The sequence below is a fragment of the Solanum tuberosum genome, unplaced genomic scaffold (genome assembly GCF_000226075.1).
Source record: "Solanum tuberosum cultivar DM 1-3 516 R44 unplaced genomic scaffold, SolTub_3.0 scf00116, whole genome shotgun sequence".
In the NCBI taxonomy this organism is placed as follows: domain Eukaryota; kingdom Viridiplantae; phylum Streptophyta; class Magnoliopsida; order Solanales; family Solanaceae; genus Solanum; species Solanum tuberosum.
Genome location: NW_006239040.1, coordinates 1534845 through 1560293, shown reverse-complemented (window position 1 = coordinate 1560293; position 25449 = coordinate 1534845). Strand labels below are relative to the sequence as shown.

Genomic DNA, 25449 nt, shown 5'->3' with positions numbered 1-25449 from the left:
TTCCCCCCCCCCCCCCCCCCTCCCCTAATATCTTTGTCACTGTTTGGACCATATTTGCCGTGAAAAATGAAGATTTGACTGTTCTATGAATTTCTCTTAGAGCACCTAGATAGTGAACTATTTCCTGATAATAGCTTTCCTAACTGCGGAATCTCTATGCCACAGGTGCAACCTCGTTCCTGTTTACGGAATACCAGTATGTTGGTGTTTTCATGGTTGCTTTTGCAATTCTGATCTTTCTATTCCTTGGTTCTGTTGAGGGTTTCAGCACAAAGAGTCAGGCATGTACGTATGACAGCTCCAAAATGTGCAAGCCTGCTCTTGCAACTGCTGTCTTCAGCACCATATCCTTCTTGCTTGGTGCTGTAACCTCTGTGATTTCCGGGTTTCTTGGAATGAAAATTGCAACATATGCAAATGCACGGACTACATTGGAGGCTAGAAAGGGTGTTGGTAAGGCTTTCATTGTTGCATTCCGTTCTGGTGCTGTGATGGGCTTCCTTCTTGCTGCAAATGGTCTTCTTGTTTTGTACATTGCCATCAACGTTTTCAAGTTATACTACGGTGATGACTGGGAAGGGCTATTTGAGGCTATAACTGGTTATGGGCTTGGTGGGTCATCAATGGCCCTTTTTGGTAGAGTTGGTGGAGGTATATACACTAAAGCTGCAGATGTTGGAGCTGATCTTGTGGGCAAGGTGGAGAGAAACATCCCTGAAGATGATCCTAGAAATCCAGCGGTGAGCTTATTGTGTCATTTAAATGCAAGATGTGTTTATGATTTATCCTGGTTAGTTTTAATGCTAAATATGTGCTTTAGGTTATTGCCGACAATGTTGGTGACAATGTTGGAGATATTGCTGGGATGGGGTCAGATCTATTTGGATCTTATGCAGAGTCATCGTGTGCTGCCCTAGTTGTTGCTTCTATCTCTTCTTTTGGGGTCAACCATGAGTTCACAGCCATGCTATATCCTCTTCTAATCAGTTCTGTGGGTATCCTTGTGTGTTTGCTTACGACCTTATTTGCAACTGATTTCTTTGAAGTCAAGGCTGTAAAAGAAATTGAGCCAGCGTTGAAGAAGCAACTTGTAATCTCAACTGTTCTCATGACAATTGGAATTGCTCTTGTTTCTTGGATTGCCCTTCCATCTACCTTCACAATATTCAATTTTGGAATTCAGAAAGAAGTTCAGAGCTGGTAAGTCTAGAGTCTGATCTGTGCTTCTATAACTTGAAATATTTGCATTACATGAATGTTGCTTCATAATATTTCTCGGATCGTCTTCGAAAGTTGTAAGCATGAAGTCAATATTTAGGTAAAGCAACTCCATTAAAATTTGGGACAAACTAATGGATGAAGATTCATTTCTCCTGTCTGTCCTTCCTTTCAGTCTCTCACTAACATTTATCAAAGGCTAACTGGCATGCAAATTTGAACTTGCAGGCAGTTGTTCTTATGCGTTGGAGTTGGTCTGTGGGCTGGACTTATCATTGGATTTGTTACCGAGTACTATACCAGCAATGCTTACAGGTAGACTTGGGTCTCTAGCTGTTCTATTTTGGTGCTTATTTGATTCTTGCCTATCAAAAATGTAATTTTTGTTTCATTTGTTTCCAGCCCTGTGCAAGACGTTGCTGATTCTTGCCGCACTGGTGCTGCCACCAATATTATTTTTGGCCTTGCCCTGGGCTACAAATCAGTTATCATTCCAATTTTTGCCATAGCAATCAGCATTTTTGTTAGCTTCAGTTTTGCTGCAATGTACGGCATTGCAGTCGCTGCTCTTGGAATGCTGAGCACCATAGCTACTGGTTTGGCAATTGACGCCTATGGTCCCATCAGTGACAATGCAGGAGGCATTGCTGAGATGGCTGGGATGAGCCACAGAATCAGAGAAAGAACCGATGCCCTTGATGCTGCAGGAAACACCACTGCTGCTATTGGAAAGGTAAGACAGATACTCTTGCACTTCACGGAATGTTGTTAGGTCTAGTTAGAATAGAAGGCCCACTCCAATCTCCATTGCCTCTTTGTTAACATGCTTTCTATTATGGTAACAGGGATTCGCCATTGGATCTGCTGCTCTTGTATCTCTGGCCCTCTTTGGTGCATTTGTGAGCCGTGCAGGAATTTCCACTGTAGACGTCTTGACACCTAAAGTATTCATTGGCTTGCTTGTCGGTGCAATGCTTCCTTACTGGTTCTCTGCCATGACAATGAAGAGTGTGGGAAGTGCTGCCCTTAAGATGGTTGAGGAAGTGCGCAGGCAATTCAACACCATCCCTGGACTCATGGAAGGAACCGCAAAGCCTGATTATGCCAACTGCGTCAAGATCTCCACCGATGCATCAATCAAAGAAATGATCCCACCTGGTGCCCTTGTCATGCTTACTCCATTGATTGTAGGGATATTATTCGGTGTGGAAACCCTGTCCGGTGTGCTTGCAGGATCTCTCGTCTCCGGTGTACAGGTAATTATTCTGATGACCTGTATAAAAACCTTCAAACGGTTTCTCTCTCTCTAATCACGTATGATGTTTGGTTTGTAGATTGCCATCTCTGCATCAAACACCGGTGGTGCTTGGGACAATGCCAAGAAGTACATCGAGGTATACAATTAGTTAGACCTTATACATTCACATTCAGTTCCTATAAGAATCTCGAGAAACGTTGTTTATAACTCGTCTATTTGTGTCGTTTATGGGATATTAGGCTGGAGCTTCAGAACACGCGAAAACTCTTGGTCCCAAGGGATCCGATCCACACAAGGCTGCTGTCATTGGTGACACTGTTGGTGACCCCCTCAAGGACACATCTGGACCATCATTGAACATTCTTATCAAGCTGATGGCTGTGGAGTCACTCGTTTTCGCTCCTTTCTTCGCCACCCACGGTGGTCTGCTCTTCAAGATGTTTTAAGACAAAAGCAACTCAACTGCATCGAATTTTCGTCTGGTGATGTTTTTACTCCTTTTGCCTACGTTATTTCGAGCATTTTTCATGTTCATCGATAGGTAGGATGTAGGTCTGTGGAGAACTAGCGATGATAGCGAAATGTTTATGAAGAGTTTAGAAAAATCCAACTTTCTTTTTCTTAAAGAGTAAAATGTATCTTATATAGTATATAGTATATATATACTTTTAAAGAAGTTGAAAATTTTGTAAGCTTTTATTTGTTGTTATTTTGTTGGTCTTTACATTGCATATTTTTTTAACTTGTCATGAGCGGCTTTAAATTGATAATGCATAAATAAAATTATGAGTTTAACATCCATATACAACACGTGAAAAAGAATTTTTACATTATCAGGTCTTGGTGCAGGTAAAGTTTTACCGTTTTCTTATGCCTATTGACTTGCTAGTAAAATGTATATTTTGCTTTTTGCACATATTTTTGGTTAACTCTACTTGGATCTAACTCATCCACACTAGTATAATAAACATTTACACCATCAACGTATCTTAACCTGTTATAACAAGCAATACGTCTTATTTTCTCCAACGTAAAAGAATTATTTTACATGATCAATGGAGGGGTATTATTTGAGCCTCATTTTGAACAAAAACTCCTAATAGCTTGTGGAAAAAATGGATTAAATGGGAAAAAAATTGGCCAACATTCATCAGTAATATCTAATGCAGCTTCACAACATTGAGGACCAATTAAATGGGGTTGAACACTTAAAAAAGATGTAATTATTTCTTCAACACAATTAGGAACATCATTAACTGATGTTAAACATGTTGTAATTGAATCAGGACCTAATCCTCCAAAATTAGGCAATAATCCATCAAAATTAGGTAATAATCCATCAAAAAATTGAGCATTCACAATTGATATGGATAATAAAGAAATTAACATAGTTGAATATGAGGCTTTAGGGCTCGTCATCGAAAAAAATTTACTTGAACCTGATGTTTTTTTGTTGATTTTGAATTGTGAGTATGATTTTTTTTTTTTGTGGTATTTATATGTAAATTTTATGAGCAAAATTGATAAGAAATAGTGGCATTAATGTTATATCAGTTTAATTTTTGTTTTGTTTAATGTTGGCATTTAGTGATTATATATTAAAAAGATGTTATTTGTATTTATTGCTTTTTTAGGAAGGGATTACCTTTTTTTTTTGGTTGTAACTATAGTAATTACTTTAAATTGGTTAATGAATAAATATTAATGTTATGTCTTTGTCTTTGACCATTGACTTAATTCGATATTATATCTTCAAAAATAGTAAAGGAAAAAAAAAATATGTCTATGATGTTATCCAAATAACAAAGATTCAACTTACAGAGAATGATTATATTATTAGGGGGGTTTATTCGAACCCTTCGATAGAAAATTATATTATTTATATATGGTTAAAATAATTTTTTAGGTATATATAGTAGATGTCAAACTCTGTTTTGCGACTTCGTGTGTATATTTTTTCAGATTTTGAACCCCTTATTGAAAATCCTGATTCCGCCACCGAGGGTTTTTATATATAGTCCATTAACTAGAAATTAGAAGGATCGGGAACCGAAATTCTATAAGAAAAATACCTTTAAAATTAACATTAAAACTTTTGTTAAAAGCTCAACATGTTTTGAGATTAAATGTCATGAAACTCTTACAATTAACTTTTATTTCTTGCATAAATAGCCATAAATGAGATTCAAAACTGACCAAAAAGATGCATTTCATAATAAAATATGTATTCTTTATGACACCAATATCACCCTATAAATACCTTTACATTCCACACAAAAATCCACCAAACATCATCCAAAATCCAAAAAATATTTAAAAATCAGAGCAAATTCAATTAGTCATGGCAACAAAAAATTTGAAGTTTTTTGCATTTTTAATTATATTAAGCATGGCAAATTCACTAGTAGCCATGGCTAGTCTTGATCCAATTTTGGCACCAAGTCCTAATGATGATGAAAATGTTGAATGTTGGTCATCACTTAAAAGGTTAAATAAATGTGTAAATGGAATTTATAAAGTATTTCTTGGTATTGGAAGGCTTGATTCTCCATGTTGTGAAGTAATTCATGGAATTGATAGTAAATGTTGGCAAAAACTTTTCCCATTTGATCCAAGTTTTGGTGATATATTGGTGTTTTATTGTAGCATTTCTGCTCCTTCGCCATCTCCATTGGCTGCAATTTGAAGATGAAAATGAGAGTACTTGGTTGAATAAAGGGGTTGGGGTTGGGGGTGCGGGGGGGGGGTGTTCTTGGTTTTTTTTTGTTTTTTTTTGCTGTTTTTACTTTGTTATGATGCTAAAATGCAATTTGGAGGTTTTTTTTAGGTGTTTTGTTGATTGAATAAACTTTTATTTTTGTGTTATGTACATCAACGATATAAAGAACTTTTACTTTTATACTGTCGGAGTGTCAAATGTCATTGAGGACAAAAATGCAATTGGAGGTTCTTGTTAGGTGTTCCGTTTGTCGATTGAATAAACTTTTGCTTGTCTTTTATGTTTTGTATACCGACAATATAAAGGATTTTTACACTATCAGAGTGTTGAATAAGCATGAATGATGAAATACAAAATACGAAAGTCAAAACATTTTGAAAATCAGAGTGAATGTCTGCATGCCATACACCCTTTCAGTAGCTAAGCATATAATGTTTAAAATAGAAACCAAGAACTACAAAATTTCAACAGGTTGACTTGGAAAGGGTAGTGTGTACGCAGACCTTACCCTTACGGAGGTAAAGAGGCATGAAAGTTAAAAGAGTATTCATAGGGTTAAATGGAATATATATCATAACTAACAGTCAAATAGGGTGACAAGAAGTTCATTTGGTCTGCAAAAGGATGATTAATTCCAACAGAAAGAGCTAAAATCCCCCCTCTTCCTACTACTACTACATACTCCAACAAGCATGGAAGAAAAACAGAATAAACATAACAAGGAAATGGTTTATTTTTTCTTCTTGGCAGGTGGTTGATCCTCCTCTTCCTCCTCTTCTTCATCGTCTTCCTCTTCATCATCATCATCCCCGTCCTCATCGTCTTCATCATCATCATCGTCTTCGTCATCGCTGCCTTCGTTGCCATTAGATGCTGGATTGTCTTCAGGATCTGCTTCTTCTTCATCATCATCATCTCCTCCTTCGGCTGCAAAGTCTTCATCATCAGCATCATCGTCATCCTGATCATCAGCTTCTCCATCATCATCTTCATCATCGTCCTCTGTGTCGCTACCATCTTTGTTCTCAGGTCCAGCTTTGTCCATTTTATGAAGGGGGGGGGGGTGTTCTTGGTTTTTTTTTGTTTTTTTTTGCTGTTTTTACTTTGTTATGATGCTAAAATGCAATTTGGAGGTTTTTTTTAGGTGTTTTGTTGATTGAATAAACTTTTATTTTTGTGTTATGTACATCAACGATATAAAGAACTTTTACTTTTATACTGTCGGAGTGTCAAATGTCATTGAGGACAAAAATGCAATTGGAGGTTCTTGTTAGGTGTTCCGTTTGTCGATTGAATAAACTTTTGCTTGTCTTTTATGTTTTGTATACCGACAATATAAAGGATTTTTACACTATCAGAGTGTTGAATAAGCATGAATGATGAAATACAAAATACGAAAGTCAAAACATTTTGAAAATCAGAGTGAATGTCTGCATGCCATACACCCTTTCAGTAGCTAAGCATATAATGTTTAAAATAGAAACCAAGAACTACAAAATTTCAACAGGTTGACTTGGAAAGGGTAGTGTGTACGCAGACCTTACCCTTACGGAGGTAAAGAGGCATGAAAGTTAAAAGAGTATTCATAGGGTTAAATGGAATATATATCATAACTAACAGTCAAATAGGGTGACAAGAAGTTCATTTGGTCTGCAAAAGGATGATTAATTCCAACAGAAAGAGCTAAAATCCCCCCTCTTCCTACTACTACTACATACTCCAACAAGCATGGAAGAAAAACAGAATAAACATAACAAGGAAATGGTTTATTTTTTCTTCTTGGCAGGTGGTTGATCCTCCTCTTCCTCCTCTTCTTCATCGTCTTCCTCTTCATCATCATCATCCCCGTCCTCATCGTCTTCATCATCATCATCGTCTTCGTCATCGCTGCCTTCGTTGCCATTAGATGCTGGATTGTCTTCAGGATCTGCTTCTTCTTCATCATCATCATCTCCTCCTTCGGCTGCAAAGTCTTCATCATCAGCATCATCGTCATCCTGATCATCAGCTTCTCCATCATCATCTTCATCATCGTCCTCTGTGTCGCTACCATCTTTGTTCTCAGGTCCAGCTTTGTCCATTTTATGAAGCTCCTCGAATGGAAACCTAAAAATGACATCAAATTTTGGTGTTCGTCACATGAAATTTTGCGGTTCTGAATGCTATGAGTATGGCTAAGATGACAAATAGTACCTTTTATCAGTGCCTATCAAGTCTGGCAATGCATCAGCATCCTTCAGCATAATTCCTGCCTGAAGCATAACAAACTTTGATAAGGGAACTATTACGAGAGAACATGAGGAACAAGAAGTTTCTAGGTCGTAATTGTAAAGTTCGATCAAAGGCACAACGGAAAGTTGCGCAACTAAACTGACTAAGCACAACCAGCTTTTGCATCAAGTGCTATCTAACAATTTCATTATGCTTATAAGGAAGCAAAAAGAGAATTTGATCTTTGAATTTTAAGTTTCCTGCAATTTACGGATAATTGAGTTTTTCCCCAAAGGACACAAAAATTGGCAATATCTGCCCAAACAAGAAACTTTTACGCAATTTTTTCAAGGAAGAGCACTTATCAAATACCATTATATTTTCTTATCGTTTCTCCTACGACCATTTGTCTCACTCTTTAGTAGTTGTTATTATGCCCATATATTTCATATATCCAAAATAGGTCTTTTCACTTCTGATGCTGCACCAGTGTCGGATTCTCCAAAATACACTACTTTTGGAGAATTGGACTCGCACCTATTGACATTTTTAGAGAGTTTGAACAGCATAGAAAATGGACATTTATTCCACATCCACAGAAAATTTCCGAGCTTCAACTACCCATAAGCAAGAAGCAAGGAAATTTTACACAAGACAGTTCAAACAACTACAGAAGCAGAAAACAGAGGAAGATATCCAAAACCCACCATTAAATATCACAACTTTCAAGAAAATAAAGAGCAGAAGTTGGAAGTTTAAGGTATACACCAATGAGCAAAGAAGCAAAAGAAGAAAAGGAAGTAACAGAGCTCTTTACTCCACAATTATTTCAAAAGAACATAACTTGTAAATATAACAATACCAAAAGTCAGCCGCTTGGAGAATAATTACTAACTTTTAAACAAGAAACCTAATGCAGCACAGAAAACTTCCGACCTTTAACTACCACATTAGCAAGAAACAACGAAATTTAACGGAATAGCTATTTAAACATAGCAACAAATCCAAAACCCATCATTAAAAACATAAGTAATAAACATACAATACCAAAAGTTAAAAGCTTGGAGAACAATTACTTGCAGTTAAAACTTAAAGCAAGAAACCTAATGAAACACAGAAAATTTCCAAGCTTTAACTGCCTCAAGCAACGAAATTCTAGAACAGAACTGTTCAAACAACTACAAACGCTGAAAACATAGCAAAAAGTCCAAAACCAACCATAAAAATCACAACTTTTTCAAGAAAATAACAAGAGTGTAAGTTGGAAAAGTATGAAATACCACAGTGAGCAAGAGAGCAAAACAATATAAATAAAGCTCTTCTCTACAATTCGTTCAACAAGAATACAACTTATTTTTTTTTTGATGGCAAGGAAAACCCGTGGATGCGCACAGGGTAAAACCCCTGCTCCTATGCAATAGCTCGCAAACCACATAGGAGAGGTAACCCGCACTAGGCAAGCCTGGTGCGACGAGCTCGACCCAAAAGGCAAACCCCTTGCTTTCGCTGGCTAGGGGTTTCGAACTTGAGACCTCCAACATGAAGTCCCAAGCCCAAACCACTGAGCCACCCCGAAGGGTACAAGAATACAACTTATTAACATACAATACCTAAAGTTAGCAGCTTGGGGAAAAATACACTAAACATACAACAACAACAACATACCCTTTGCAATCCCACAAGTGGGGCCTGGGAGGATAGTGTGTACACAAACCTTACCTAATGCAGAGAGGCTGTTTCCAATTACACTAAACCTAATGCAGCACAGTAAATTTCCCAGCTTTAACTACTCTACTAGCAAGAATCAATGAAATTTGACACAAGAACTGTTCGAACAACTACATAAGCAGAAAACAGAGCAAGAAATCTAAACCCCACAACTAAAAATCACAACTTTTTCAAGAAAATAATAAAAGTGTAAGTTAAAAGATAAGTGTGTTATACCACAATGAGCAAAGAAGCAACAGATCTCTGAGCAGCCAAAAGGGTCTCAGCAACTACAGCTTCAAGAACAGACCCCACCACCATTCTTCCAAAAACAGCTACATCAGACCTCAAACTAACCTCCATTTTTACTCCCCCTAAATCAAAACAACCCAAAAAATGCAAAGACAAAAAGAAACAGAGAGTTCAAGAAATCCCAAAATCCCAAAATCAAAACTTTCTGGAAAGAGAAGTAGAAAGGGGGTGTGGGGTTTTTAGGGTAGGTAGGGTTTGACTGTCCTAAAGGGAATTGAAGAAAATTTTGAAAAAAAAGAAAAGAAAAGGGATTAGGGTTTTGAAAAATTAAAGGTGTTTAGGGTTTTGGGATGTGAATTTGATATTAATCATTTTGTTGGGGGGTAAAGTGTACAACAAGAAAGTATGTGTACTGACTTCGACAGTATGGAATCTAATGTTGAAAGTACAAAGGCTTTTAGATTCTCTTTAGATTTTACTAAGAAAAAAAAAAAGAAATTTAGGCCCGTTAAGACACATAATATTAAGAGTGTTTCTTAATAACCAATTTCACCTACAACTAAACGTTATAATGGGAGAGTAATAGTCTTTCATCTTTAATTAAAAGTGTTTGAGTTTGAATTCTTAATATTTAGAAAATTGAGAAGTAAATCATTTCACAATTTCATATATCTGAATTTGAAAGCATTGAAATTATGTCAAATACTCGATTTAAAGTGTATCCTCTAAGATAATATATCCTTATCCTCTAGGCATCATTTTGCAGTGTTTTGATGATTAGTCTGACACAACATATTACACCATGATGACACTTAGAAAAAAAAAAAACCAAAGTACTAGGTATTCATTCCACTCTTCTATACAAAAATTTGGACACGTGGCACACACCCACAAGCTTTCTTGATTTTGTGCATCTCTTATAAGCTCTAATCTAATACAAGGGAAAAAATAAGAAATATTTTGTGCTCTTATATTCATTTAAATAAATCATAATAAGAATGAAAAGCTTGTTTTGGAGCATTCCCTCTTTAAGGTTTTTGTTTTTTTTTTCTCTTTTTCATTTGGTGATATTTTGATTAAGAAAACATATTTGGTTTATGTTTACTTATGTTTTGGATTTTCGTATTGAAACAATTGATTATGAGACTTTCTTTTTTGATAGAAACAAAAATTATAGTCTATTGAAAATAACCTATGTATATGTCAAGTAATGTTTGCATACACGCTACCTTCTCTGATATATGTTGTTGTCATTGATGACATTGTTGTAGCATAAAAATTGACATGGCATGTTTAAGACCACGAGTTCTGTGTAAGCTCTATGCTTCATTGTATGAAGTGAAAAATTTGGATGTTAAGTATGTAGATGCTTGTTGGTGTAGTATAATAGAATGATACCTTTCTGTGTTTTTGAAGAAAAAAAATCCGACTTTAAATTTTCAATTTTACTCTTTAGTAATGACATGTTGTTGTAGCATGGAAATGTCACGTTTAAGATCACAAGTTTTGTGCATTGTGATATGAATTAAGTCGAAAATTTGGAAGTACTATGTAGATGTTTGTTTATACATAAAGTTTCACTAGTATTAGTGGAAAAACTGAAAGTGATAATTATGATTCTTGATTTTTGTACAAACAAGATGAAAACAGAGGAATGAAAAACAGCAAGAATCAAATACTCCCTCGATCGGTTTCAGTTTGTTTGTTTGGTTTTGACTTGACACGGAATTCAAGAAAGTAAATGTCTTAAACTAAAGATATGTAGGAGGTATCGAAATGTTCTTTAATCTTGTTGTCTGGTCTTAAACATGTCATGTAAAAATTTAGAATTAAAGAGTTTCCAGACTTGTTATGTAGAAGAGTTTCCAGACATGTTGTATGTTGACTTAACTTGATAGTGCAAAAGTTTATGCATTGTCAGTATGTAGAACTTAAACTCATATGAGAAATTTGACGTTCTACATATATCGTTGATCTCTTTCAGGCTTTAATTAAGTGCCTACCAAGTTCTTCTACAACATGTGTAGGGGTGCTCGTTTCTTGAATGTCCAGTTGTGCTGTTGTCTATTAGCTCTCATTGTGTCGTAGACTAAAGCTTTGTTGACGTATTCCTAATCGAATGGGGGGTGCTTGTTCATTAAAGAGAGATGCACATGATGATGATAACATCATTAGAAGAGGTTTCTCAAGTAGACGTTTCAAAGTTGGGAGATCGAGTTGTTTAGAGTCGTTCCTTCTTGGGCGTGGCGTGGATGGTCCTCTGGGAAGAAACAATTGTCTGTCCCTCATGGAATTATGCATTCATAGAATACGTAAGGTGATTGATTTTCTCTTAATATGTTTCATTAAGCAGAGTTGGATTCACAGTATAAACTTAATGTGTTCAACGTTTAATCTTATGTTTCCCAAACTCTTCAAAAATGTTAATGGATGTGTGTAGTTCCTCCAAAAGTAATGCATTTTTGGAGAATCTGACACGGATGCAACAACATATTTGGAGAGTCCGAGTAACACAAGATTAATGTTCTTAATACTGAGCACATTGTACTTTTGAAATTATGCATTTGAACACATATATAATCATGTTACCTGTCGAAAATATTGCAATCAGTTGAACTCATTTAGTATAGGCTGCCTCTGCCTCTACCGTTTAGGTTATTGAATTCTTTTGGTCTACGTAACACAAAGTTCTCTCCAAAAATGTTGTTGCACCAGTATCGGTGTAACAAACTCAATTTTCAACACAAACACTGATATATATATTGTTATTACGGAATACAAGTTACAACGTATAATACCCACAACAAAGTAACAACACACTAATTATAGATAAATAACATAGAAGAAGGTAACTAGAAGGGGATGAGATTCTAGACCATAGAAAGGAGATGAGAGGATCAGAAAGCCAAAGCTTCACATAATTTGCATAAACCTATTTTGCTCTCCCAAGTCTCTATTTATCAACCCGGATCCCACACATAGCCTTTTAATTCGGCTTTGGGCTGCTTTGTCAATACTGGTCTAGGCCCATTCATAACAATCGGAGCCTCCAAACATGCACTACGTTCGAAGGATCCGACATGGCCATAACAGCATTTTTGAAGAGTCCAAGCAATATGGAAATCTTAGTCTCCCTTCTATTAACAGGATCTTGACAAATACAATTCATTCTCAATGCTGCCAAGGGACATAAGCCAGTTGATATTCAACAATCTGGTCTATTCAAATCGCCTTTCGGATGACAGTATCGAAGCTTTTAGAGATTGTGCACTGCACGTAAAATCCCATCTCACATTCATATCGTATCGAAATTTGAAAACCAAGTGATTTTTTTAAGTACATGATCTTATAGGACTTTTTTTTTGGTTAACAGGATATGTGGACGGGAGAATATAACGGTGTTAAAGATAATTGGATGGATGTGTTTTCTTCACAAGGATCATCTTTACTATCTGTATATATTTTTGGTTCTAAGGTCACTGATTTCGGATTCAGTTTGTTGAAAAATTGCCCGAATCTCCAAGCGTTATCATTCGATTGCTGTGACCGTATTTCTGAACAAAGGATAAAGCAAGTCAGTGGTAGTTATTACTGTTCTCTCTCGCAATAGTTTCTTGTTTTACTTGTCAATCTGTATGTTTAGTTTCTCGTGAACCGGCTTTCCTAAGAAAGAGAGTGCTGTATGAAGATGAGAAAATGTTTTTCGCTCTGTTTATTATTGTTTCCTTTGCTATGTTGCTCGGATTCTCCAAAAATGTTGCCATATTGATGTTGGATCTTCCAAAAATGCACTAACACACCGCTCAACATCTTTGGAGAGTGCAAGCAGCATAGATTCTTTGCATCATTTGGAGAGTGCAAGCAACATTAATGATTTTTCTTTGAAGAGTATTGTATGATGATGCAGGCAGTATAAAATCGATTGTGTGACTAACTATTTTCTTCGCGTGTTTGCATTATCTTTCTCTTTTACTAGTCGGATTAGGAAGGTTAATTTGTGATTCGATCTTTTGCTAGGTGATGACGATCATTGTATTTGTGCCTCAGGTTTCTCGAATTTGACAGATTTGAGTTTTAGAAAATGTGTTTCGGTTACTGCTGAAGCAATGGAAACTTTATCCAGCTTAGATAAATTGGTTAAGTTGGATTTCGAGAGGTGTCCACAAATTCATGGAGGATTTGTTCATCTTCAAGGTTGGTTATTAGCCAATAATTTATCTTTAAGTATTACATGGTTCTATCGAGACCTAGAGTTGGCAATGATCAAGCATACGGAAGGGCAGGGCGGATATAAATGTCTGCTTAATTACCCTTTCATGTGAATCCAATAGCTTTTGTCGACATTGTATGCTTTCAATTTGTTCCGTCATCAAAAATTTGCTTCACCTTAAGATAAAGAGTCCTACTTTTGTTTCAGGTTTACCAAAACTTGAATCTCTCAGTGTAAGATGTTGTCAATGCATAATGGATTCAGACATGCAGCCTTTGGCAGGTATCGGTGGTGAACGTGCCTTAAAATCATCGCACGTGTCATCTTACTGTGCTTGATTTATTGTGAGCATTTGCCCCTTTTTACGTGATGTAATTCAGGGATCGCGAGTTTGAAAGAGCTTCAGATCGTGTGTCTTTACATAACAGATTACGGAGTGTCTTATCTGAGAGGTACTAATGAGTATTTCTGTTTTCGTCTTTGTAGACTCGTTTATACTTACATTGAAATTTCCTTTTCGATTTTTTTAGGTTTGAACAAACTTGCTGTACTAAATATCGAAGGATCCCATGTTACTACTTCATGTTTGGATACCATATCAGGTTTGTACTTTTCTAGTAGTATACCGTAGTTTTATTAAGTTAAGATGCAAGTGCATTTTCGATCCTATGGTTGATAAAAGCTATGTTGCTCGGATTCTTCTAAAAGTAGTGCAATTTTTGGAGGGTCCGTGTAGTCCGAGCAAACATAGGATAATAAAGGCATCAGTAATGTTTTTTAATAGTAGCGTCTCTTATGGGAACTTTTTTTTTATTCGACAGAGCTTCCTTCGCTGCAATCGTTGAATCTCAATAGATGTTGTCTGAGAGATGATGGATGTGAAAAGTTTTCGGGTAACTGGATTGTTATTAACTGATTCAAGCAAGATAACGTTACATCTTTAGCTAATATCGTATACCGTGCAGAACTCAGCGAGTTGAAGGTATTGAATTTGGGATTTAACCACATTACAGATGAATGTTTGGGCCATTTGAAAGGTCTGTCTTATCCTCTTTGATTGCATTAATTGAGCTCTGCGTTTCATTTTTTCCCGCCTTACATTAATTGAGTGTTGCGTTTCATTTCATTGGATCGATATTGCAGGTCTGACTAAATTGCAAGGCTTGGACTTCGACTCATGTAGGATTACGGATGACGGGTTGGCTCATTTATCTGGTATATAACATCAACCCGCTTAACATAACGTTTCCTTAATCTAGGACCACTGAATATACGGTCCTGAACTCGAATCAATTCCTGATTATTCGGTTTATCTTACTGAAATTTAGTCGAGTCACTTGAGTTCTGTTTACATCTTTGAGATAATTTCTGAGGTTAATAAGTCATCCATGTTAGATGAAAGTTGTAGTATGTTAATCTATGTTGCTCGAACTTCCCAAAAATGTTGCAGCAATCATGTCCGATACTCAAAAAATGTACTACTTTTGGAGGATTTTACACGCAACCATAGATGTTAATTATTAAAGAAGGGTGTCACTGGTATATCTGCATTTCGTGGGGGACTAAAATCTGTCTCCGACTTGTTGTTTTGAGCGTTTTATGAACAGATTTGAGGATTCGGCTTTGTTTTAGGTTTGAAAAAATTGGAAGATCTCAACCTCAAATTCACCTTAGTGACGGACGATGGTTTGAAAATGTTATCCGGATTGACATGTCTCAAGTCACTTAATCTGGACGTTCGCCAAATTACAGACTCAGGGCTTGCATTTCTCACAGGTAAGCCATAAGAAACACGAGACGAAATGTGAATGCTTAGTATATGCTGGATGCAAAATGTACTTTCTGTTTTGAGATATGGCTCATCGTGTATCAATTCCTCAGTAGCATGTTTTGTTGTATCGTATTGTATCATTTCTTTTCTGGTGTTTGCTGTTAGAAATTTAATCATGTTATTCTTTTGTCTCTATGGAGTATAGGTTTAACTAGTTTGACTCACCTGGATCTCTTTGGAGCTCACATAACGGATTCCGGGACAAAGTATCTCACATGTACGTTAAACGTTGTATTCGTTCTTCAGGCTTAGTTGTATGATGCCTTATGCTTCCTTTAATTTCATCGACGAGTATTTTTGATCTAGATATAAGTCTCAATGGGACGATACTCGATCTCACCACTTTATTATTACTAGTTGACCTCGTATACTTGTGTGTGCGCATTCAAATTCTAAATGTGTATGATTGTCTCATCAGATTTCAGATATCTGCAATCACTTGACCTTTGTGGTGGCACGTTAACGGATGCTGGAGTCGAAAATATAAAGGATCTTTCTTCCTTGATGTTTTTGAACCTATCACAGAACCGGAATTTGACCGATAAGACATTGGAGCTTCTATCAGGTACGTTTATCTACTCGAAAAGTTAACATGAACATGTTGAATTGAAAATTTAAACGCTCATAGTGTTGAATGTGTGCGCGTTTTGAAATTTAGACACCTTAGCATATACGTATTCAGGATTTTAACTTATTGTTTAGCCCATTTTAACTCGATATATTTCAGCTCAGGTAACCTTTGGACGGATTAGTAACCGTCCATTTGTTAACCTAAGCTCACTTTAACGCATTCAAGTTTAGATCCCCCTAGTTGATATCTTAGTCTAAAGGTGGATTGAAAAGCGCGTCTAGCTGATCCAATCGTGCCAACTACTTTCAGCTCGAATCATGTATACATATGCACCAAAGAAGTTTTAGCATGTAAAAATACATTATATATATGTTATATTTATCCTAAACCGTTTGATTCAAAATTCTAGGTTCGTCTCTACATATATCTTTGTTCATATGTGGCCTAATTTTCACCTATTTTTTTTCCTTATAAAATAATGCAGGACTGAAATTGTTGGTGTATTTGAATGTATCAAATTCTTGCATCACCAATGATGGATTGAAATATTTGAAGCCTTTGAAGAATTTACACACATTGGATTTGGAATATTGCAATGTGATACCATCTGAGATTAAGAAACTACAAGACAATGTCCTTCTAAATCTTGTGAGATATAGGCCTAATTAAGTACTTAAAGAGGTCGTTTCATTCGCGGATTAAGTTATTTTGGAAATATAGTTCTGAGATTATAATTTTTGAACTAATTTATCCGACCTTATTCCGTATACCAAATAACTCCTAAGGTTCTTCATGTAACATATAGTAAATAGTCCATAGACAAATATAGTTTTTTTATCGGTCAAATTAGATATATCTTCGTTCATGATAAATTGTGTGTTACTATCATTAATTTCTCGTTTTGATAACATACGTAAGATCATTAAAATTGCAAATGCAGTCGGATACATGGGGCTTAGGAAAAGAAACGTTCAGAAGGTATTGAATCGTCATGTCATGATAACATGACAACTTAGTTCTCGATCAGATGAAGTTTGATGAGAGGTGTAAGCATAGAGAGGTGAAACTATTAATTTTGTATATTAGCATATTAAAGAGTTTGTAACTATATCACACCATCAAAAAATAATTAAGTTTGCAACTATATCACCACCAAAAAATAATCATATCTATGATGGGACATTATAATAAAGTTTGAGAAAATGATTACATCCTTATCCCTTTGCATAAAAGAACAAGTAGTCCTCAATAAATCCACATCTAGCTTATGTGGTTTGTGTGTGCATCTACCTCATCATCACATGGCTTGTCAACTTCTTCTTTGTAATTTGGAAATTTCTGTGGGTCCTTTCAACTTGCTCAACACATATAGTATATGTATGTCATTGTTGGATGATGACACTATATATATCAGTGATGAAATTTAAATTTTCATTAACAGAATTTAGTATACAAAAATATATATATTTATATATATGTGGAGTATTCAAAATATTCAATCTATTATTTTTAATAAGAAAATAATTTTAATCTTATATATATACTTATATATACCGTGTAACTTTTTTGTTATAGAAGGTTTGCCCCTTCGCACTCATGTGGCTTCACCCTTATATAAAATCATATATTATTTATTTTTTATTTGAATTATATGCATGTATAGATAGTAGAGACGGAATTAGGATTTGAGTTATGAATTTTGAATAAAAGAGGGAAAATGACATAAGTGGGTTTTGGTTGTCTCCCTAAGTAGTTTGTCCAAAGTAGGGTCATGTGGTCATGATTTCTATTACAAAAATAAAAAAAATCTTTGCTTTTTTTTGTTTTTGCTTTAGTAGTTTTTTTTTTTTTGGTTTTTTATCGTTGTTTGGTATTTATATTAGAGTTTAACTAATTTAATTTCGTGATGTGGAGTCTATTTTTGAGGAGATGCTCCAAATAGGATTATTCTTTTGGGTTCGAATTGATCCAGACTTCTAATTAAAAGTAAAAAGATTTGAATTATTCCACTGTAACTCATATCGGTGCTTTTGTACCTAATTTCTATAATATAAATTAGCTATAGATTTATTTGTATTTTTTTTAGTAGATATATCTTTATCTTCATCACCTTATCTAGAATTTTAAAGTGACAAAAGCTAGGAAGATGACAATGCCATGGTCATATATAGATACAATTATTATAAAATAAAATACATACACTATTTTTTTTGTCAATTTATGTAACTTTCCTAACCAACTATCTATTAGTTGGATACCAACTATATAGTAAAATATATACATTGAAAGCAGCTATCAAGTGTTTTTTTCCTTTTTAAGTTCTTTTTTATTTTCTTTTTATTGTCTTTTTGGAAGAATTATGGTAAGAAAAAGGAAAAAAAAAGTATTATTTGGTGAGAATTGAATTTCACACCTAAAGAAAACAAAATAACATCTTTATCAATGAGCTACTAATATTTTGCTTTTGATACAAATTGGTTGGAAAGATATTTAAAGTTTTAGTAGAGACAAGGGCTTTTCATAATGTTGATTACTAGAGGTGACAAAATCGAAACTCTCTTAGTTCGTTCGATCAGTTCAAATTTTAATAAATTATGTTATTTGTTTGTTAATTGACTTGATGAATTGAACTTAATTGACGTATCAAACTATTGTACTAAAGCATGTTAAACTATATCTCAAACTCAAATATAAAAACTATATATTTCGAGTTTGGAACATACGTAAATTTTTAAAATTTTAAACTAATAATTTATGATTTTATTGTTTTAAATATTTTTTTCAAAAATAAAAAGGAGAGCAAGAACCTTATTATATCACATTGATTCCAATATCTTATAATTTGTGACTAATCTCCAACAAATCAAACTAAGTGGCTATTCCGATAAGAAGATGAAGTTAGTAAGGCCAAAAATGAAAGCAAACAAAAGAAGGATAAGCTTCTTCTTTTTTTCGAATCTTTCAAAATGAAAACAGTGATTATATTGATTTAATTTTCTCTATGTAAAGTAGTCATATTTTGCAAATTGATGAGATATGACATGTTGTTTGACCCAATTATTTTTGCCAAAAATGAACTTCAAATGTTAACTTACTTATTGACTTGATATGTTTTGTCTGTTCAAATTCGACTCAATCTTTTCATTTACACATTTAACATTCACATTTGCCACTACATTATAGTTTTTTTTTGAGAAAATGATCAAAATGGTCCTTAATGTATGGCTTTGATTCCATTTGGTCCTTAATGTATGGACTTGATGGAAATGGTCCTTTATGTATCATAAGTTGTGATCAATTTGGTCCTTAATCCTAAAATTAATATTATTATTTTTTGTTGTCAAAATACACAGAATATGTAAAAGATGCGCTCGTTCAAAACTTTCCTTTCCCTGTTTCCAAAAATTCCAAAAGGGCACATCAATTTTTTTTTAACCAAAAGGGTAAAATCATTCCTGACGGAGCGATTTTCTTCTGACAAAATTGACGCTGTTACTCTTTTAAAAAACATAAAAATCGTTGCCGGTCCAAAAATTTTTTTCTTTAAAATCACTGTTGTGAATTTTTTTTTAATAACGCTGCCCCAGCAGCGTTTAAAAAATAGAAATAGCTGCTATAGCAGCCATTTTCTTAAAAAAGTTTAATTTGTTTTAATTAAAAATTCCCTAGGCGAGGACTGCTTAAAAAATAATGGAAAATCGCTACACGTGGAGCGATTTCCCATTATTTTTTTAAGCAATCCTCGCCTAGGGAATTTTTAATTAAAAAAAATTAAAACTCTTTTAAGAAAATGGCTGCTATAGCAGCTATTTCTATTTTTTAAACGCTGCTGGGGCAGCGTTATTAAAAAAAAATTCACAACAGTGATTTTAAAGAAAAAAATTTTTGGACCGGCAACGATTTTTATGTTTTTTAAAAGAGTAACAGCGTCAATTTTGTCAGAAGAAAATCGCTCCGTCAGGAATGATTTTACCCTTTTGGTTAAAAAAAAATTGATGTGCCCTTTTGGAATTTTTGGAAACAGGGAAAGGAAAGTTTTGAACGAGCGCATCTTTTACATATTCTGTGTATTTTGACAACAAAAAATAATAATATTAATTTTAGGATTAAGGACCAAAATTGATCACAACTTATGATACATAAAGGACCATTTCCATCAAGTCCATACATTAAGGACCATTTTGATCATTTTCTCGTTTTTTTTTAGAAAAAATGTGTATAACTAATTTTTGGTTTTTAGTCAATTTGTACAACAAAAGATGTTGAAATATGAATGTCACTTTTATGAAGTTTCATTTTGTTACGCAATGTAATGAAATTGAAGGATAGCCTAAACTATAAAAACATTAAACACAAAAGGAACTCAATTTGTACAAGTATAAGTTCATGAACGAGTAAAACACTTGTGTTCTAATAAGGGGTGTATTCAACGAACAAGTTACGAGTTTATCTGAATTCTTTTAGTTTAAACTATGTCTATATCATATATAAGAAGTTATAATACGACTGTTGAATAATATGTCTACTTGAGTTATATGTGTGAGTATAGCATGCGCAGTGATTCTTTTCTTGAAATGTATGAGACTTATTTAAGTATTCTTTCTGTTTTAGTTTGTTTTCTTACTATTTCTTCAATATGTAATATATTTAAAAATTATGTTAATTTTTTTTATATAAAGCACAATAATTAATAACTTAAAATATTTTTAAAAATTGGTTGACTCTCCAAATTCTATCAATGTCACATGAATAAGGATAGGGGTAACATATATTATTTAAAAATTACGTAAAAAGTATTATAAATCACAATAATCAATAACTTAAAATATTTTTAAAAATTGGTTGACTCTCCAAATTCTATCAATGTCACATGAATAAGGATAGGGGTAACATATATTATTTAAAAATTACGTAAAAGTATTATAAATCACAATAATCAATAACTTAAAATATTTTTAAAAATTGGTTGACTCTCCAAATTCTATCAATGTCACATGAATAAGGATAGGGGTAACATATATTATTTAAAAATTACGTAAAAGTATTATAAATCACAATAATTAACAATTTAAAATATTTTAAATTATATATAAAATTAAGGTTTACAAATTTAAAAAATATTAATCACAACAAATTGATAATTTATCATATTTAAAAATATATATATTAAAAAAATTACAATAGAAAATAAAAACTAAATTGAATTTCAAAACTTAAAAAATGTCACATTGAACAATATTCATTTTCGAGCAATCAACTAGTTGTAGACATCCATTACAAATTTAGGTATCTTACCAAGCAATTAACTTAGCAAGAAGTGAACATGTTAGAGCTATGATTCATATTTTAATTTATTTCAATCTAATAAGCTTTAGTTTCAAGTAATTTTAAAATCGATGAGTAACTCATTATTTTATTAACTAAACATATTTAATATAATTTAAACATGTAAAGAAATTATGTGTTGATATTTCAACGAAGAGATATGAGAGATTGAATATGATGAGATTAAGGAAAAACAAAGCTAGATCGTAGAAAAAATAAAAAAGATGTGATTAAATAGAATATGATATATTTTTAGCTTATTCAGAACATAATAGTAAATATGAGGGTTTGAAAGTGGAGAATACGAATAGAAGGATTGTAGATAGTTAAAATTATTATTTCACTAATTTATTCATGTATTTGACTGGACGGTAATATAGAGCATCATGTCGATCACAATATTAAACCATTCAAATAGTGTTTTTACTTTTGATATTTGATATCAAATATTCATATATTATAGGCATCATACCTTGCAATTATTGTTACGGTTCCTTCCATATATATTCTGCTGCTTTATTTTTTGTACTAGCAATATTAATTTTTGAATATAACCGCCAACATCATCAATTGTTTACTATATTATTACCACGATATTTTATTATTTTTATTTCCTTCTACGAATTTATTGCACTTCGGACAAAAGAGATTTTTCAGAAATTTATCACTTTACCTTCACGAGCTAATGATAAAATTCACACACACTATCATTCCCGACACCAGCTATGAGGTTTCCGTAAATATGTTAAACTCATTTATAAAATTTCACTATTGTAACATATTTGATATTGTTTCAATTCGATTCAACCGACTCATTTAACACCTCCGTTCATTTCTCACATAGATCGGATTGTGTGATGAAATCTAAATTAAATTGCTTTCAATTTTGTTATTATGCTTAATTTTTATAATATTATAAGTCTATGTAAATAATTAGAATTAGAACCTTAGTGATGCATTCATAATTAGGAAAATTGGATGATTTTATAATTTTCTTCATGTATTTAGACTATAGACATATGGATCTTAACGTTTTGGTCACCGGAGTACACAAAAAAATCGTTCCGTTCCGACCTCCACCGTGTATACTCCATTTGCCGCCACCTTGTTGCAGCTGCCGTCACTTCACGGCCAGACATCGATTGCTGAGGTCAGCATTCACTAGAAAAGCAAACTTCTAACAGCTCTATTCATGTCTTACGAATCACCGGCACCGGAAATAATGGAAATCCGGCTAGATCGGCGCTGAAATTCGGCACGGACGGCGTTGTTGAATGCTGACGTCAGCATTCAACAGAAACTTCTAGAGGTCGAGTATCAGTCTTATGAATCACCGGGACTGGAAATAACGGAAAGCCGGCTAGGTCGGCGTTGGAAATCGGAACGGCGGCGCTGTTGATGAGAAGAAGGACGAATCAAAGCCGCTAAAGCTCTTTTAACAAGCTCACCTTCAACAGTTCCGATTCGCACTAACGAATTCGTCATCGCCGATCGCCTCATATGCAATCGAATCGAATTCGACGCTGTTTGGCTAGTATTACTACTCCGTCGATTATCCATTTTCTTATGCATACTACAACGGAACGAACCTGGATGATTCGTCGGTGAACACATACACGTCTTCTTCTGAGAAGAAGCCATTGTTTTCTGCCGGTTCATTACGGAAATAGATCGGCTCGGGGAAGTTTCACGGTCCAGTGTGAACCGGATCGATGAAGCCGAAGACGACGAAGTTCTAGATGTCGACGAGTAAAATCTCCCGGCGGGGGACAGTGAACGGAGAACCGGTCCGGTTGATCGTCGAGCAGAAGCCGCCATTTTTGCTGTTTTACAGTTGAGAGAGAAGAAGAAGAAGAAGATTGGAGAGTATCTCTTTGTGCCGTGTTTGGCTGTTTGATTTGGCAAACCTTAGTTTCACTCAAGGTATGTATTTATAGCAATCTCGGAATTATTTCTTTTTCTTTTTCATTTTTTAATTATTTTGGTGGGGTATGTTAGCTTTAATTGCATAGCTGACCCTCTAGGTTCTTTAGAATTATATTTTTGGTCTGCGTGTTATTTATGTGTTTTATGTTAATTGTTAAATGTTAAACACGTATACTTAAAGGTTAAGAAGCCTCAAACCACGGGATTGTGGCGGACTGTTAAGTAGTTATAGTTTGAATTAATTATCACTCGCAGTTTTTTTTAGCTATAATTATGTGTGTCTCTCTCCTCTCTTCCTTTCTCTCGTTTCTCTCCTTTCTTATACATATATACAAATTTTGCCTTTCTCCTCCCTCTTCCAATTTTGCTCGTTTCTCTCCTCCCTCTCTCAATCTCGCTCATCAGATATACAAATACATGTGTACTTTACATATTACACAATTATCATATACATATACAATTCGATAGATACACAAATCAATTCACCTCTTTCCACTCTCTGCCTTTTTTGCTCGCATCTCTCCTTCATCTCTCACCTCTCTCCTTCCTCCCCTCTAGCATGAAACTACGAATTGTAATTAACAAATTATAATTATGAAGGCTAACTAAGTTATTTTAATAACTATTTGCGAAATTTCCTCCAACCATAGTTTTAGAAAGTAGTATATAGGGATTAATATAATAAAACAAACAATGGGCTGGCGGGAGGATAATAAAGTTGAATAAGACAAGGGAAGTTGCCGTTTGAGTAACGACCAGTGGGGTTAACAGAAAGCAGCCACGTTTCTGTTCATGTATGGTGACTCACTCCATATAGATTCCACGTATAATTGGTGTCCTATTTGTTTATATTTTATTTACTTAAACCAGATTCGATTCAAATTTAAAAATTAATTTAAACAAGATGCGATAAATATTTTGAAAAAAAAGTTAAGAGGTAGAAAAATCATAAAGTAAGGCGGTGCACATGTGGGAGTTAGTGTGATTGAATGTCAAGACAATGAAATAATATAAAATAACAACGAAAGGATATGGTGCAGGGGATGAAGTTAAATTAGGCTTTTTTTTTTTAATTAGAGATTTTACGTGTAAGTTTTGAGTATGAATTTGTTTTGATAGAAAACGTTTTTTTTTAATGAGATCTTATGCGGCATAAATTTGAAAAGATTGAGATTCAATACTGAACACCAATAATTGAGTGTACAACAGAGATATATGATGCTAAGATGGAAATATCGAACCCATATTTACTTCTTTTTTTATTTCTTCTTCTTTTGGTTGGGTTATGTGTTAAACTGATGATTTAGGGGATATAATTATTGGTACCTTTAAGTTAACCTCAATCATAAGTACCTTACTAATATATGTTTAATCAGTTATGTAATGATGTTAGGGCACAATTAGAAGAATAAATATTTGTGCAATGGGATTTGTTTTTCCTAGCACGTCCACCTAGGTAGGCTTTAAGATAATTAATCGAAATTATTGTTACTTCATTTGATTCACTTAATCGTAGTATAAACACAACCTAAACTTATTCTAAATCAATTTTGTATGGATTTTTATAAAAACTTTTTTGATGCTCTAGATCGTAAAAGTATCATATAAAGTAGAATTAATATTTTTTTTGTTATGAAAAGCTAAATATTTTAATGATTTTCTTTACATAAAAATGATGCTGAGGTGTCTGATGGAAAGGGCAAAAACCCATAATTTTAGTTAAATAAAAAAAGATTTTGTGATGGAATAAACTATAAAAGAGATTCTTATAATTAGGTCACATGAAAGTCTGCTATTTTACACCGAAAGCACTAATTTTTCTTTTTTTTTTGTATTAATCTAATTAAACCAAATCCACTTTAGTTTAGAATAATATTCGAGGGTCAATTAATTACAATTGGTTCTAGAACATATATTTAACAACAATATATTCAGCGTAGTACATTTCATAAATAGGATTTGAGGAGAACATAATATACACAGACCTTTTATCTTTATCTCATAGAAAGAGAGGATATTTTTTATTAAACCTCTGGCTCAAAGAATAAATAGCTCCAAAAAAAAAAAAAAATAGAATTACAAGTAACAACAAATTGTAACAAAACAATAACTACAATAAAATAGTAGATAATTGAAGTATAAGAAATAACAAATAACAACAGAAATCGAAGTTCAAGGCACTAAAATAGCAATACTACGACTATATAGCATGAACATATAG

The 25449-nt window shown here is 33.9% G+C and overlaps 4 protein-coding genes and 1 pseudogene across 4 annotated transcripts in view; 2 read left to right on the top strand and 3 right to left on the bottom strand.

Moving 5' to 3' along the window:
- Positions 1–3200, top strand: part of LOC102600043 (pyrophosphate-energized vacuolar membrane proton pump) — a 6029-nt gene extending 2829 nt beyond the window's left edge. Inside the window, exons 2-8 of the mRNA XM_006350054.2 lie at positions 166–740; positions 821–1200; positions 1447–1533; positions 1621–1951; positions 2064–2474; positions 2553–2612; positions 2716–3200. Of these exons, the coding sequence (XP_006350116.1) occupies positions 166–740; positions 821–1200; positions 1447–1533; positions 1621–1951; positions 2064–2474; positions 2553–2612; positions 2716–2922 (2051 nt within the window). The 3' untranslated portion in view covers positions 2923–3200. The remainder of the gene's footprint in view (positions 1–165; positions 741–820; positions 1201–1446; positions 1534–1620; positions 1952–2063; positions 2475–2552; positions 2613–2715) is intronic.
- A 2543-nt stretch (positions 3201–5743) lies between these two features.
- Positions 5744–6243, bottom strand: LOC107061103 (prostatic spermine-binding protein-like). Its single transcript, XM_015309882.1, has one exon. The coding sequence runs from the start codon at positions 6238–6240 to the stop codon at positions 5926–5928; it is 315 nt and encodes a 104-aa protein (XP_015165368.1). The 5' UTR covers positions 6241–6243; the 3' UTR covers positions 5744–5925.
- A 536-nt stretch (positions 6244–6779) lies between these two features.
- On the bottom strand, positions 6780–9678 carry LOC102599494 (prostatic spermine-binding protein-like). Its single transcript, XM_006350052.2, has 3 exons — positions 9351–9678; positions 7389–7447; positions 6780–7301 (listed from the first exon to the last, which is right to left on the bottom strand). Exons 1-3 carry the CDS (start codon positions 9474–9476, stop codon positions 6962–6964), a joined length of 525 nt encoding a protein of 174 aa, XP_006350114.1. The 5' UTR covers positions 9477–9678; the 3' UTR covers positions 6780–6961.
- A 1806-nt stretch (positions 9679–11484) lies between these two features.
- Positions 11485–16646, top strand: LOC102588909 (F-box/LRR-repeat protein 14-like; annotated as a pseudogene).
- Positions 16647–22235: 5589 nt separating this feature from the next.
- LOC102599166 (uncharacterized) lies at positions 22236–23220 on the bottom strand. Its single transcript, XM_006350051.2, has one exon. The coding sequence runs from the start codon at positions 23118–23120 to the stop codon at positions 22626–22628; it is 495 nt and encodes a 164-aa protein (XP_006350113.1). The 5' UTR covers positions 23121–23220; the 3' UTR covers positions 22236–22625.
- Positions 23221–25449: the final 2229 nt, after the last annotated feature.

Excerpts from the sequence above, each read along its gene's own strand:
- LOC102599494 (XM_006350052.2), bottom strand. The coding sequence starts at position 9,476 with ATGGAGGTTAGTTTGAGGTCTGATGTAGCTGTTTTTGGAAGAATGGTG. Across the intron at positions 7,448-9,350 it reads TTGCTTCTTTGCTCATTGTG|GCAGGAATTATGCTGAAGGA; the intron begins GTATAACACACT and ends GTTATGCTTCAG. Across the intron at positions 7,302-7,388 it reads TTGATAGGCACTGATAAAAG|GTTTCCATTCGAGGAGCTTC; the intron begins GTACTATTTGTC and ends TGTCATTTTTAG.
- LOC102599166 (XM_006350051.2), bottom strand. The coding sequence starts at position 23,120 with ATGGCGGCTTCTGCTCGACGATCAACCGGACCGGTTCTCCGTTCACTG.
- LOC107061103 (XM_015309882.1), bottom strand. The coding sequence starts at position 6,240 with ATGGACAAAGCTGGACCTGAGAACAAAGATGGTAGCGACACAGAGGAC.